This window comes from Orcinus orca, chromosome 3, assembly GCF_937001465.1.
Source record: "Orcinus orca chromosome 3, mOrcOrc1.1, whole genome shotgun sequence".
Taxonomy (NCBI): Eukaryota; Metazoa; Chordata; class Mammalia; order Artiodactyla; family Delphinidae; genus Orcinus; species Orcinus orca.
Window position 1 is genome coordinate 75,358,795 of NC_064561.1, and position 12,341 is coordinate 75,371,135.

At 40.4% G+C, this 12,341-nt stretch overlaps 1 protein-coding gene across 4 annotated transcripts in view; it reads right to left on the bottom strand.

Annotated features, from left to right (window-relative positions):
- Positions 1–943: 943 nt before the first annotated feature.
- The window catches only part of RAD50 (RAD50 double strand break repair protein), a 234,237-nt gene continuing 222,839 nt past the window's right edge, over positions 944–12,341 (bottom strand). For all 4 annotated transcript variants that reach the window (XM_049707229.1, XM_033405883.2, XM_033405882.2 and 1 more), the window contains 4 exons: positions 5,882–5,967; positions 5,199–5,341; positions 2,751–2,884; positions 944–1,291 (listed from right to left, as the gene is read on the bottom strand). In XM_049707229.1, the coding sequence (XP_049563186.1) occupies positions 1,105–1,291; positions 2,751–2,884; positions 5,199–5,341; positions 5,882–5,967 (550 nt within the window). In that variant the 3' untranslated portion in view covers positions 944–1,104. The remainder of the gene's footprint in view (positions 1,292–2,750; positions 2,885–5,198; positions 5,342–5,881; positions 5,968–12,341) is intronic.

The following is a 12,341-nucleotide window of genomic DNA, read 5'->3' on the forward strand; positions in this document are numbered from 1 at the left end:
ACATGACAGACAGACTCTAAAAGTCTAATTCGAAAGTGCATCACTTGGTAGCATTCTGTGTGGAATGCTTGTGAAAGGCTTCAAGTTGTCAGCTGGCAATTCCAGGGAAAGGGTATGATTAGGCTCTTATTAGAAACAACATCTGGAATGAAAATGAGGCCTGCTTTTCCAGGTCTGCTTGGACCCCACGGGGAGCCAGTTTTGACTTTGAGCAAGCTCTGCTTTCCTTCCACACCAGAGTTGCATACTTGGAGAGCAATCGGGATTCACGGTAAGGCCAAACTGATAAATAGCATAGACATATGGGAAAGTTACAGACTCCTTCATGAATGCAGGTCAGGCCCCAAGTGAAGAGAGGCCTTGCTCTTGGGCAGAGCTTTCCAAACGTGGATGTGCACAGTGGGGAACTTCCTCCCTCTAGAAAGAGCCCAGGTTTGGATGACTACCTAGTAGGGATATGTGGGGAGGGAAGACAGTGGGTATTGAGTTAGATAATTAAGGTTCTTTTCAAACCCTGAAGCCCCCATTCGACTACTTCAAATTTTAGTTGGGGAAACTGAGGCCCTGAGAGGGAGAGGTCACTTACCCAGATTTATAAAGTTAAGAGCAGAGCCAAATATTAATATTCAGTCATTTCTGTCATCTTCAGATATTAATACTGATAACACAGTTTTTTAAACCGTATCCAAAGAAATAAATTTACAGGTAACACTTAACACTGACTTTTTAAATGCCCAAGCCATAAAGTATCCAGGCAGAGAACTGCTTCTCACTAATGCTTTGAGAAGTGAAAGGCGAGTAAGAAGCTTCAGGTCCCATAGACTCCTTCATCAGTGCTAGGAAGGGAAGCAGGGAAGCTGAGTCCAACTGTGCTGCTGTTGAGCCCCACAGGCCTGTCAGAGGCTGCCTGGAGGGGGAATGAAGTTCAGGGAATCAGTCCAAATTCCATGTGAAACAATTTTAATGATTTTCGAACCTCTCAGACATTAAAAACCCTAGACACAAGGCTCATTTGAAAGAACGTATTTTCATATTGACTCAATACCAGAAATAAGCAGTTGGCTGAGGACCCATGTTTCTAAGGCATATAAATCTTGAATGTTTTTAATGAACATTAGATCCTAGGGAACTAATACTGCATTTCACGATCTCTGAGCACTGATCAATGTTCTTCTTAATCCTGTAGAATTTCTCCACATATTCAGAACGCCCTAAGAGCTCCACAAAATCTTCATCATGAGTGATCACCAGAAGCTGGAAGTTACGCTGCTGTGAGCGACTTTTTATTATCCTGAAACAATATATTTATAACATTTTATTACTAAAGAACATACATAACCCTTCCTTTTATTTGAAAAAAGCACTGAGAACCTTGTCAGACACATAAATGTATGCTGTGTATGATGACCAGGTTTTTCCTGTGCTGTGTGAGTATCAGGGAGGGCCTCTGACAGCCCTGCAGGAAGTGGCGGGGGGAAGGGGGGTGTGGATCCAGGCCTTCAGCCCAGCCAGGTAGCAGTCCCATCTCCTCTCCAGACAGTGGGGATGCATGACTCTTCACTCAGGTCTGGCTTAGAGACTGGTGAGAATACATGATCTAGTTTATTCTTAAAGCAGGTGGAAATGTTTAATTGAGTTTTCCTTAGTATCTGTGCTGCTCAACTTTCGGGGTCTGATTATTCCTTTGCCTGGGGTTTTCTTGACCTGATACTAGTTTTCTCTGGAAGAAAATTACATTAAAAAAAAAAAGACAAAGACTACAGGCAAGGGGAATAACACTGTGAGTCCCACTGCCTTCTTAGGAGCTGGGTCTACTTAGAATTCTGCCACCAACAGTCACTGGATGCATCATTGGTATGACACAAAGGGGGCCTGAGTGGGTGTACTGAGAACATTTTTGCTCGTTATCTATGTGCTGAGGTAGTTATGCGTCTGAGACTTGAAAGACTTTTTCTTTTACCTAACCACTTATTTATCCCTTGCCTGGAGCTGGATGCACTTAGGTTTCAAAAGCACCAGCCCTTACTTGTTGGTCACACGGGACCACTGAGAGATGGCTGGAGAAAGGTGGCTCTGTGGCTGCTCAAGTCTCCTTCTGGTTCCATCCCTGCTATCACACAGGAAATGTTTTCCCTGCTAGAAGGAGTCTGTCTGGAGCCAGAAGTACCCAAAATAGCTTCTCTACCTCACAGAAAGTGCCTTTCCTCTGCCAGCACAGCCCATAAGCAAGGGCTGCCTATCCCTAGAGCGTGCACCCACCACAGGTGAACTATGGTAAAAAGTGTATGCAGTTCTACCCCCTGGATTCTACTTCACCAGTAATACACTTTTTGAGTAAGCACTGTCATTCCTCATAGATGCTGACACACGTGAGAAGCTGGGGAAATAGTCTAAAACCCACTGTCACTACCGTTACCACCTAGAAAGGCTTTAGCAGGGAATGCTAACTGCTGTACGGGACATGTGGGCCCCTCTGGTGGGTTTACAGGAAAACCAAACCAAGCCAGGAGACCCTCACCATGGGTTTCCCTATGAACACTCTTGGGGAGATGCAGGATGTGTCTGGGGTGGCTGTTCACCATGTAGTTCTTCTTTTAAGCATCTGAAGAATTACGATCCAGGTAAAGCCTAAGGTCTGGCAAAACCAGTTTCCTCAAGGAAGACACATCTGCAGAGGATTTTCATCATAGAATTCTCTTAACCTTACTTTAAAAACTATCATAACTTGGCCCCAAATTTGAGATACTTACTCAACCAGAGCATGTGCAAGAGATTCAATGTTTTCTCGGTCAAGGTTTGTCGTTGGCTCATCCAAAGCAAGGATGCCACAGTTTAAGCAGAATGTTTCAGCCAGGGCTAGGCGAATGATGAGTGAGGCTAATACCTGGAACAAAAGCACCAGAGCTTAGCTGCACTGCACATTTTTCTCATTCACCTTAGCAAAGCAGGCAGACCTGGCATAATGTCTTTAGAAGGGAAAGGTGGGGCAATGTCACAGGATCACTGACCTTAGGTAAATCACTGCTCTTTTGTTTGGGAGAGCCTGGCACTGTGACCAAACGCTCATGCCGTTCCAGAAGGTGAACTATCATTTGCATTATCTCATCCTATCATTTGCAATGAAATACAATGCTAAAAGCAGTGCTGACCCTGCACAAACACCTCACATCAGCTACAACAAAACTTCAAATTACCGACTTGAATCAGAAATGCATTAACATTTATCTGTAACTAGTAATTTTAAGAATGCTATAAGATTAACAACCTTAAAAATTCATGACCTGGCTATTTTCCTGATAATGAGATTTGTTAGAAAATTTAGACAGACATAATACATTTTCCAGAGCCTCACAGACACCTTTTCTCTCAGAGACATCTTTAAATCTCTATGTTCTGTGAGATCTATGGCTCCCAAAGAGGCACCACTGCTTTAACCCACACTTAAATGTTTATGTGTATGATTCTGAGGGGGAGAGGGAAAGGAAGGGAGGGGAAAAAGTACCAGGAGTACAGAAGTATGGTTTTATTTAAGCTTCACTGTAGGAAATCCAAGCAACCCAAACTATGAGGCACTTTTGTGGTTAATAGACGCCTAATACTAAACTAGGCCACTGCTGAAGCCATCTGAGGGTACAAGGGACAAAGAATTAAGAGTGAAGAACTAGTTTACGAAGTATACACACTACTTTCTGTGTGAGATGTAATGCCCCCTCCACCACCCACCCCGATTTGTGAGTGAAGGAGCATCAGTGGGTCAGTTAGTGATTTTAGAGCAGTTTATAGCTTTGCTCTGACGCTGGCCCTTTGGGGATGGGCACTTCTGCTGCCACCTGCACCACCACCCACTCAGAGTGGGATATGACTGGAGCTCCTGGCCCACCTCTACCAAACCATTTGTCTATTCTGTCACCCAACACCAGGGAAGCAATTACTGCTAATTAATTTTTATAATTTGGAGTAGCTATAGGAAATCTGCTTTTGTTCAGAAAGTATTTTTAATCCAAACGGACATGTTTCAAACCATTTTCTCATTCATAATTACCACAAAAAATCATCAATGCAAGTAGGGGATACTGCCTATAGATCACAAATTTGTCATTTTTGCAGACTATGATTAAGATAATAATCTGCAGATGCCTTATAAGTTGGTATCAGCTGTCCGGGTTGATGACAAAATGCATACATGCATAGAGTGTCTTTAAGCAAAAATTGCAAACCTTTTATGAAAGTAACTCTGATAATGTGAGCATCCGTTTCTGGAACTATAAAATTTTGTTAAGAAAATCAGGGGTCCAGAGATGTTATCAAGTATAATGTTCTGCTTCTAATCTGAAAGGAGGAAGCTCAAAAACCTTTAACATCTTTTACAAACCAGTGCACAGTGAAAGAACCCAGCCTTGTACCCTAAGGATGCAGGTCCCACTTTCCCAACTCTTTGAAACTTTATTCCTCTGTGCTCTACATATCCAACCCAGGCTATCCTCCCAGAGCTTCCTGTAGAGCTAGATGGTCTGGCCCAGCACTGAGTCCCTGTGTATGTGGTGGGGGGGGACAGAGGCACCTGTGGGTATCAAAGCCTTTGACCCTGGCAGACCCTTCTTTTAGATGGTCCTCAGGCCCAAAGGCTAGGCTGGGAGTGGTGGTGAGGACTCAGTCCTATGATGAGGCTACCTTCTCAATTAGACTCTCACTTATTGTAATGCCTCATCTGGCTCAATCTAGGATCTGGTTTGCTAATACTGTATGTCACTGACTAAAACATGCCCTTCCCCCACCCTTTGACTTCTCTGAAATGAGGATGCATTTTACAATTACAATTGAATTTATTCTTTCTTGGTGTCACATAAAATAGTGGTGTGTCTATAACTGATAACTCAGTAAACTTATTCTCATAAGGAGTGCTGTGGAACAATAATGGTCTTCAACTTCTTGGTTTACGTTTAGGCTATCCTGTGAGACTGTTTCAGGCCCCTCTTCTAAAAACCTACTTTACATAATGTTGCAGGAAATGCTGGTTAGAATTGAGAGAGTGTAATGAGAGTGACCGAGCCTGATTCACTTTCCACGGCAGCAAGGAGTGCTATAAGGAGCTTCCTACCATTCAAGGGCAACTTTGGGTGCTTCCACTGCACTGACAATGATTCCTCTTTTTCAATTCTCTGTGTACAGGTGGTTCCTTAGGCTCCTGAGATACCTGCCTTTTGTCCAGCACTGCATCGTCCTCGCATATCCAAGGGCGTGTCTCCCTTTAGCATCACCACTCGGTAGTTGTAATTCCGCCTTTTATCAGAAGCTGATACATTTTCATCGGCATCAGATCGAATTTCTATGTATTCAATATCTGACACAGAAAGAAGAAGATTTTAGGGGAACCTACACTCTGCAGCCTTTTGTCACTTGCAAACCTTATCAAAGTAAGTTACAAGCAACATGCGAGGCTGACATTACCAGAGGAAAACACTGGCTGGTTTGGAAACTTTTTCTCTGGTGATGAAGATTCCTGGCCAGAAGCAACCAGATGCCCCAACCCTCAGTCTCAGAGGTGCTTTTTTCTTAGTTCCCCTATTAAGAGTTTCCTCCTGATGGTTTTCTTCTTATCACATTTTGGCTTATCCCTATCTGCACTTCGACAGAACCTATTACGTCATCAACTAAATATAATGTGCACCATGGCCAAATCTGTAAGTCCTGTCAGGCTTTGGAATAGAAAACTTTGCATTTTTTTCTTGCTAAGAATTCTAAGATAAGAATTCTTAGAAAATCGGAAAGAGATGTTCAGAGAGGGGCCCAGAGGTAATACTGGCATGATGAGCAGTCTTATGAGGCAAGAGCTGGATACAGGGCTTTAGAAAGAGCATTCATGATACACCATGTTAATTACCTTGTCCACGATAGGTACTTCGCCAAAGGTCACGAATAATTTTGTTGATTTCTTCCATTTTCATACTGTGAAATTTCATTATTGCTCTGGAAAAAGCCATTGATACTTTAAAGATAACGTATTATAACAATAAATTTAACAGTATATATTAAAAATATGCAATGTATAATAATGTATATAATAAGTAATATCATGAGATAAATTCCCCAATATTCTCAATGATAAAAGTAGAATATAGTAAGAGCTGGAAAAAATAAACAGAACCAAAACCTTGCTATTGGCTAGTATGGCAAACTCTCAGGCATATATAATTCCAGCACTCTGGAGTCCTTATCCTTCTCCATTTTCACTCTCTATGATATGACAAACACTCCCTTAAATGCTCAAATACCGTGAAAACTTCTGAAACAATTTTTTAGGAGACATTTCTTAGGCTTAATGGAAGGACTGTTTCCACTGATACCAACTGGTTATAGGAAGCCCTGCTGAACAGATGACAGTGAGTTAAAGAGGGGACAGGAGATGTACAGGGTCCCTTAGTCTATGGGAAAATAGGTGAATCTCTGGAATTGCTGCCCTTTTTCTCTTCTATTATTATTAAGGTTGACCAAAGTCAACCTCTTAAGCTGCTTTTATTTCTCAGATCTGTGAGCTTTTTACCAACCACAAGTGTTGGTTCGGAGAGGGTGATAAAGAGGCTTAAGCTGAGCTGAGCCTCAAAACTTTTATTTTCCCTTCCTAGTTGAAGATTCAGAAACCCTAACTCCAAATATGTACATTAACTTTCTTAGACCATGGCACCCCTCTACCCCCAAAACACTCTTAAAATACTAGTAGTTTCGAAACACTAAAAAGAAGAAAAGAAATGTCTGTAAAAACAAAAGTAGCCTGTCAAAATCTAACACTGTTCTTACTAGAGTCACCTTTAGTCAAAAAGCCCTTAGGTTATTTGGAAGTGGGTTTATGAATTAATAAATGTTGCACCAGTCACAAAAAGGCAAACATCACTGCCATTACCATACAAAGGATGTGAGGCGGACATACTTCCATTTACAAGTCTCTTATCTGATATATACAAAAAAAGAAACTGAACGTAATGCTACTGCCTCTGCAGAATCATTTCATGATCTTCCGGTTTACCAGCAAAAGAGAAAGAAATGACTCAACATAAATACATTTTAAATATCAGATGAAAGGACTGTGAAGTAATAAAAACCAGAAAAAACCATATTCCGCTTGTTGATGAGAATGCAACAAGTCTCCATTTTCTATTTTATACATCTATCTCAGTCTCAGATTTTATACTTCTGTCAAAAAGACAGAGACACAACTTCTAAGTATTTGTTTTAAAAAAAAAAACCCTCAGAGAATGTTCTTGAGACCAATCACGTAATGCTTAGCTTTACACAGTATGATCTTGATTTTTCAAATGACTTTTCAAAAATGTCGTCTTTCCATTCAAGTTAAAAATCTTCCATAATCAACATAAATAAGCACTCCCAATGTGGAGAACAAGCTCCAGGTGGGGCATAGATGTCCCAGGTGCACACACATAGCCTACACCACAGCTCCCTGGTACAACAGAGGTGGTGCATCCTCGCCCATGGGTAGGTCTGCTGAGAGACAACAATGCAGGAAAAAGCTCTAGTCCTTAGAGGGATCCAGACTCACCAACGATCATGGCAGACAGAGTGGATGCCCACTACTGTTGGCTGGACCATTCACTTATCTTTGTATCTTATCTCTCTGCTAATATGGAGCTTACAACCCCACTGTGCAATGATTACAGTAACTACATTAATCTACTTGAAGGAATAACAATGTAAGTGGCTACTAGTGATGAGCATTTACCTTATGTAAGGTACAATTATGCTAAATAATCATATTTTATCTCATTTAATCCTTACTACAATACTGAGAGTTAGATTTGGTTATCTCCATTTTACCATTAAGAAAATTGAGATTCTCTAACAATGAATTTTCTAAAAAAGAAAGAAATCAATCCCGTTTACAACAGCATCAAAAACAATAAAGTACTTAGGAATAAATTTAAGGAGGTGAAAGATCTCTACTATGAAAACTACAAGACCCTGATTAAAGAAAATGAAGGCAGAAATAAATGGAAAGGCAGGAATTCCCTGGCACTCCAGTGGTTAGGACTCTGTGCTTTCACTGCTGAGGGCATGGGTTTGATCCCTGGCCAGGGAACTAAGATCCTACAAGACACACAGCAGGGCCAAAAAATAAAAAAATTTAAAAAAGGAAAGGTATCTCATGTTCATGGATTGGAAGAATTAATATTGTTAAAATGTCAATACTACCCAAAGCCATCTATAGATACAATGCAATCCATATCAAGATTCCAATGGCATTTCTTACAGAAATAGAAAAAAACACTCCTAAAACTCATATGGAACCATGAAAGACCCCAAATAGCCAAACAAACACTGAGAAAGAACAACAAAGCAGGAGGTATCACACTTCCTGATTCCAAGCTATACTATAAAGCTATAGTAATTAAAATAGTATGGTACTCCCACACACCTATGGACAATTAATCTATGACAAAGGCGGCAAGAACATACAATGGAGAAAAGACAGTCTCTTCAATAAGTGGTGCTGGGAAAACTGGACAGCTACATGTAAAAGAATGAAATTAGAACATTCTCTAACACCATATACAAAAATAAGCTCAAAATGGATTAAAGGCCTAAATGTAAGACCAGATACTATAAAACTTCTAGAGGAAAAACACAGGCAGAACACTCTGAAATAAATCACAGGGCTTCCCTGGTGGCGCAGGGGTTAAGAATCTGCCTGCCAGTGCAGGGGATATGGGTTCAATCCCTGGTCCGGGAAGATCCCACATGCCGTGGAGCAACTAAGCCCATGCACCACAACTACTGAGCCTACGCTCTAGAGCCTGCGAGCCACAACTACTGAGCCCAAGTGCCACGACTACTGAAGCTCATGTGCCTAGAGCCCATGCTCTGCAACGAGAGAAGCCACCGCAATGAGAAGCCCGTGCACTGCAACGAAGAGTAGCCCCCACTCCCCCCAACTAGAGAAAGCGTGCGCACAGCAACAAAGACCCAACACAGCCAAAAATAAATAATAAATAAAAACTAAAAAAAAAAATCACAGCAATACCTTTTTGGATCCATCTCCTAGAGTAATGAAAATAAAAATAAACAAATGGCACCTAATTAAACTTACGAGCTTTTGCACACAAAAGAAACGATAAAACGAAAAGACAACCCACAGAATGGGAGAAAATACTTACAAATGAAGCGACCAACAAGGGATTAATCTCCAAAATATACACACAGCTCATACAGTTCTGTATCAGAAAAACAAACAACCCAATCAAAAAGTGGGTGGAAGATCTAAATAGACATTTCTCCAAAGAAGACATATAGATAACCAAAACACAACAGCCAAGATGCTCAAGGTCATTAATTATTAGAGAAATGTAAATCAATACTATGATGTATCACACCTCACACTGGTCAGAATGGCCATCATCAAAGTCTACAAATAATAAATGCAGGAGAGGATGTGGAGAAAAGGGAACCCTCCTACATTGTTGGTGGGAATGTAAATTGGTACAACCATTATGGAGAACAGTATGGAAGTTCCTTAAAAAACTAAAAATAGAACTACCATATGATCCAGCAATCCCGCTCCTGGGCACATATCTGGAGAAAAACATAATTTGAAAAGATACATGCACCCCAATGTTTGCTGCAGCACTATTTATTGACAAAGGAATGGATAAAGATGATGTGGTACATATATACAATGGAACATTATTCAGCCATAAAAAAGAATGAAATAATGCCATTTGCAGCAACACAGACCTAGAGATTTTCATACCAAGTGAAGTAAGCCAGACAAAGAATGACAAATATCATATGATATCACTTACATGTGGAATCTGAAAAAACAAAAAACAGATTAAAATGAACTTATTTATAAAACAGAGAAAGACCCACAGATGTAGAAAACAAACTTACGGTTACCAAAGGGGAAGGGGGGAGGGGAGGGATAAATTAGGATGATGGGATTAACATATACACACTGCTATATGTAATATAGCTAACCACAACGACCTACTGTACAGCACAGGGAGCTATACTCAATATTTTGTAATAACCTATAAGGAAAAAGAATCTGTAGGGGCTTCCCTGGTGGCACAGTGGTTAAGAATCCGCCTGCCAATGCAGGGGTCACAGGTTTGAGCCCTGGTCTGGGAAGATCCTACATGCCGCAGAGCAACTAGGCCCATGTGCCACAACTGCTAAGCCTGCACTCTAGAGCCCGCGAGCCACAACTACTGAGCCCATGTGCCACAACTGCTAAAGCTTGCGTGCCTAGAGCCCATGCTCCACGACAAGAGAAGCCACCAAAATGAGGAGCCTGCGCACCGCAACGAGGAGTGGCCCCCGCTTGCTGCAACTAGAGAAAGCCTGCACACAGCAACAAAGACCCAGTGCAGCCAAAAATAAATAAATAAATAAATTCATATATATATATATATATATATATATATATAAAAAGAATCTGTAGAAGAGTATGTATATGTATAACTGAATCACTGTGCTGTACACCTGAAACTAACACAACATTGTAAATCAACTATATTTCAATATAAAAAAAAAAGACTTACAAAAAACCCCAGTATGGTACTGGCATAAAAACAGACAAACAGACCAAGAGAACACAATCGTCAGCCCAGAAATTAACCCAAGCACATATGGTAAACTAATATTTGACAAGGGAGCCAAAAATACTCAATGGAGAAAGGACAGTCTCTTCAATGATGGTGTTGGGAAAATTGGATATTCACATGTAAAAGAATGAAACTTGATCCCTATTTTACACCACTCACAAAAATAAACTCTAAATGGATCAAAGCCTTAAATGTAAAACCTGAAACTGTGAAACTCCTAGAAGAAAGCTCCTTGACATGGGTCTTGGTAATGATTCTTTGGGAATCACACCTTAACGCACAAGCAACAAAAAATAAACAAGTGGGACTACATCAAACTAAAAAGTTTTTGCACAGCAAAAGAAACCAACAACAAAGTGAAAAGACAACCTACAGAATGGGAAAAAATATTTGAAAACCATGTATTCGATAAGGGGTTAATATCCAAAACCCATAAAGAACCCATAAAACTTGGAAACAAACAAAAAATCCAATTTAAAAATGGGCAAAAGACCTGAATAGACATTTTTCCAAAGAAGTTATACGAATGGCCAACAGGTACATGAAAAAAGATGCTCACAGTCATTAGGGAAATGTAGATTAAAACCACAATGAGGGACTTCCCTGGTGGTCCAATGGAAAGAATCCGCCTTACAATGCAGGGGACGCAGGTTCGATCCCTGGTCAGGGAACTAAGATCCCACATGCTGCGGGGCAACTAAGCCCATGCGCCACAACTAGAGAGAGAAAACCCACACACCACAATGAAGAGCCATTGTGCTGCAACAGAAGATCCTGCGTGGTGCAACTAAGACCTGATGCAACCAAAATAAAATAAAATAAATAAATAAAAAATCTTAAAAAAAAACAAAACACAATGAGGTATCACCTCACACCTCTTAGAACAGCCATCACCAGTAAGAGATAACAAATGACGGCATGGGTATGGAGAAAGGGAAACCCTTGTGCACTGTTGGTGGGATAGACTGTAAATTGGTACAGCCACTGTGGAAAACAGTATAGAGGTTCCTAAAAAAATTAAAACTAGAACTACCATATGCTCTAGCAATTCCACTTCTGGGAATATATCCAAAGGAAATGAAAACACTATCTTGAAAAGTTATCTGCACCCCTGTGCTCATAGCAGCATTGTTTACAATAGCTAAGACACGGAAAAAATCTAAGTGTCCATTGTTGGATGAATAGATAAAGAAGATGTGAAATATATACCTATATGTATCTATATCTATATATATCTATATCTATAACATATCTCTATATACAGACATACACATACATACATACAATGGAATATCATTCAGCCATAAAAAACAAGGAAGTCCTACCATTGGGGACAACGTGGATGGACCTTGAAGGCATTATGTTAAAAGAAGTAAGTCAGACAGAAAAAGACAAGATCTCACTTATATGTGGAATTTAAAAACAAAACAGGGACTTTCCTGGTGGCGCAGTTGTTAAGAATCCGCCTGCCAATGCAGGCGACATGGGTTCAATCCCTGATCCAGGAAGATCCTACATGCCACAGAGCAACTCCTGTGCACCACAACTATATATTGTAGCATTATCTGTAGTAGCAAGCATTTAAAGGCTTCCTAATATGTCTATCAGTGGTTAAATAAAGTAGGTAATATCCATTTTATAGAATATTATGCAGCCATTAAAAATAATGAGTGATTTACATTATATGAACATGATTTTCATCACATGGTAAAGTGGAAAAAAAAACAA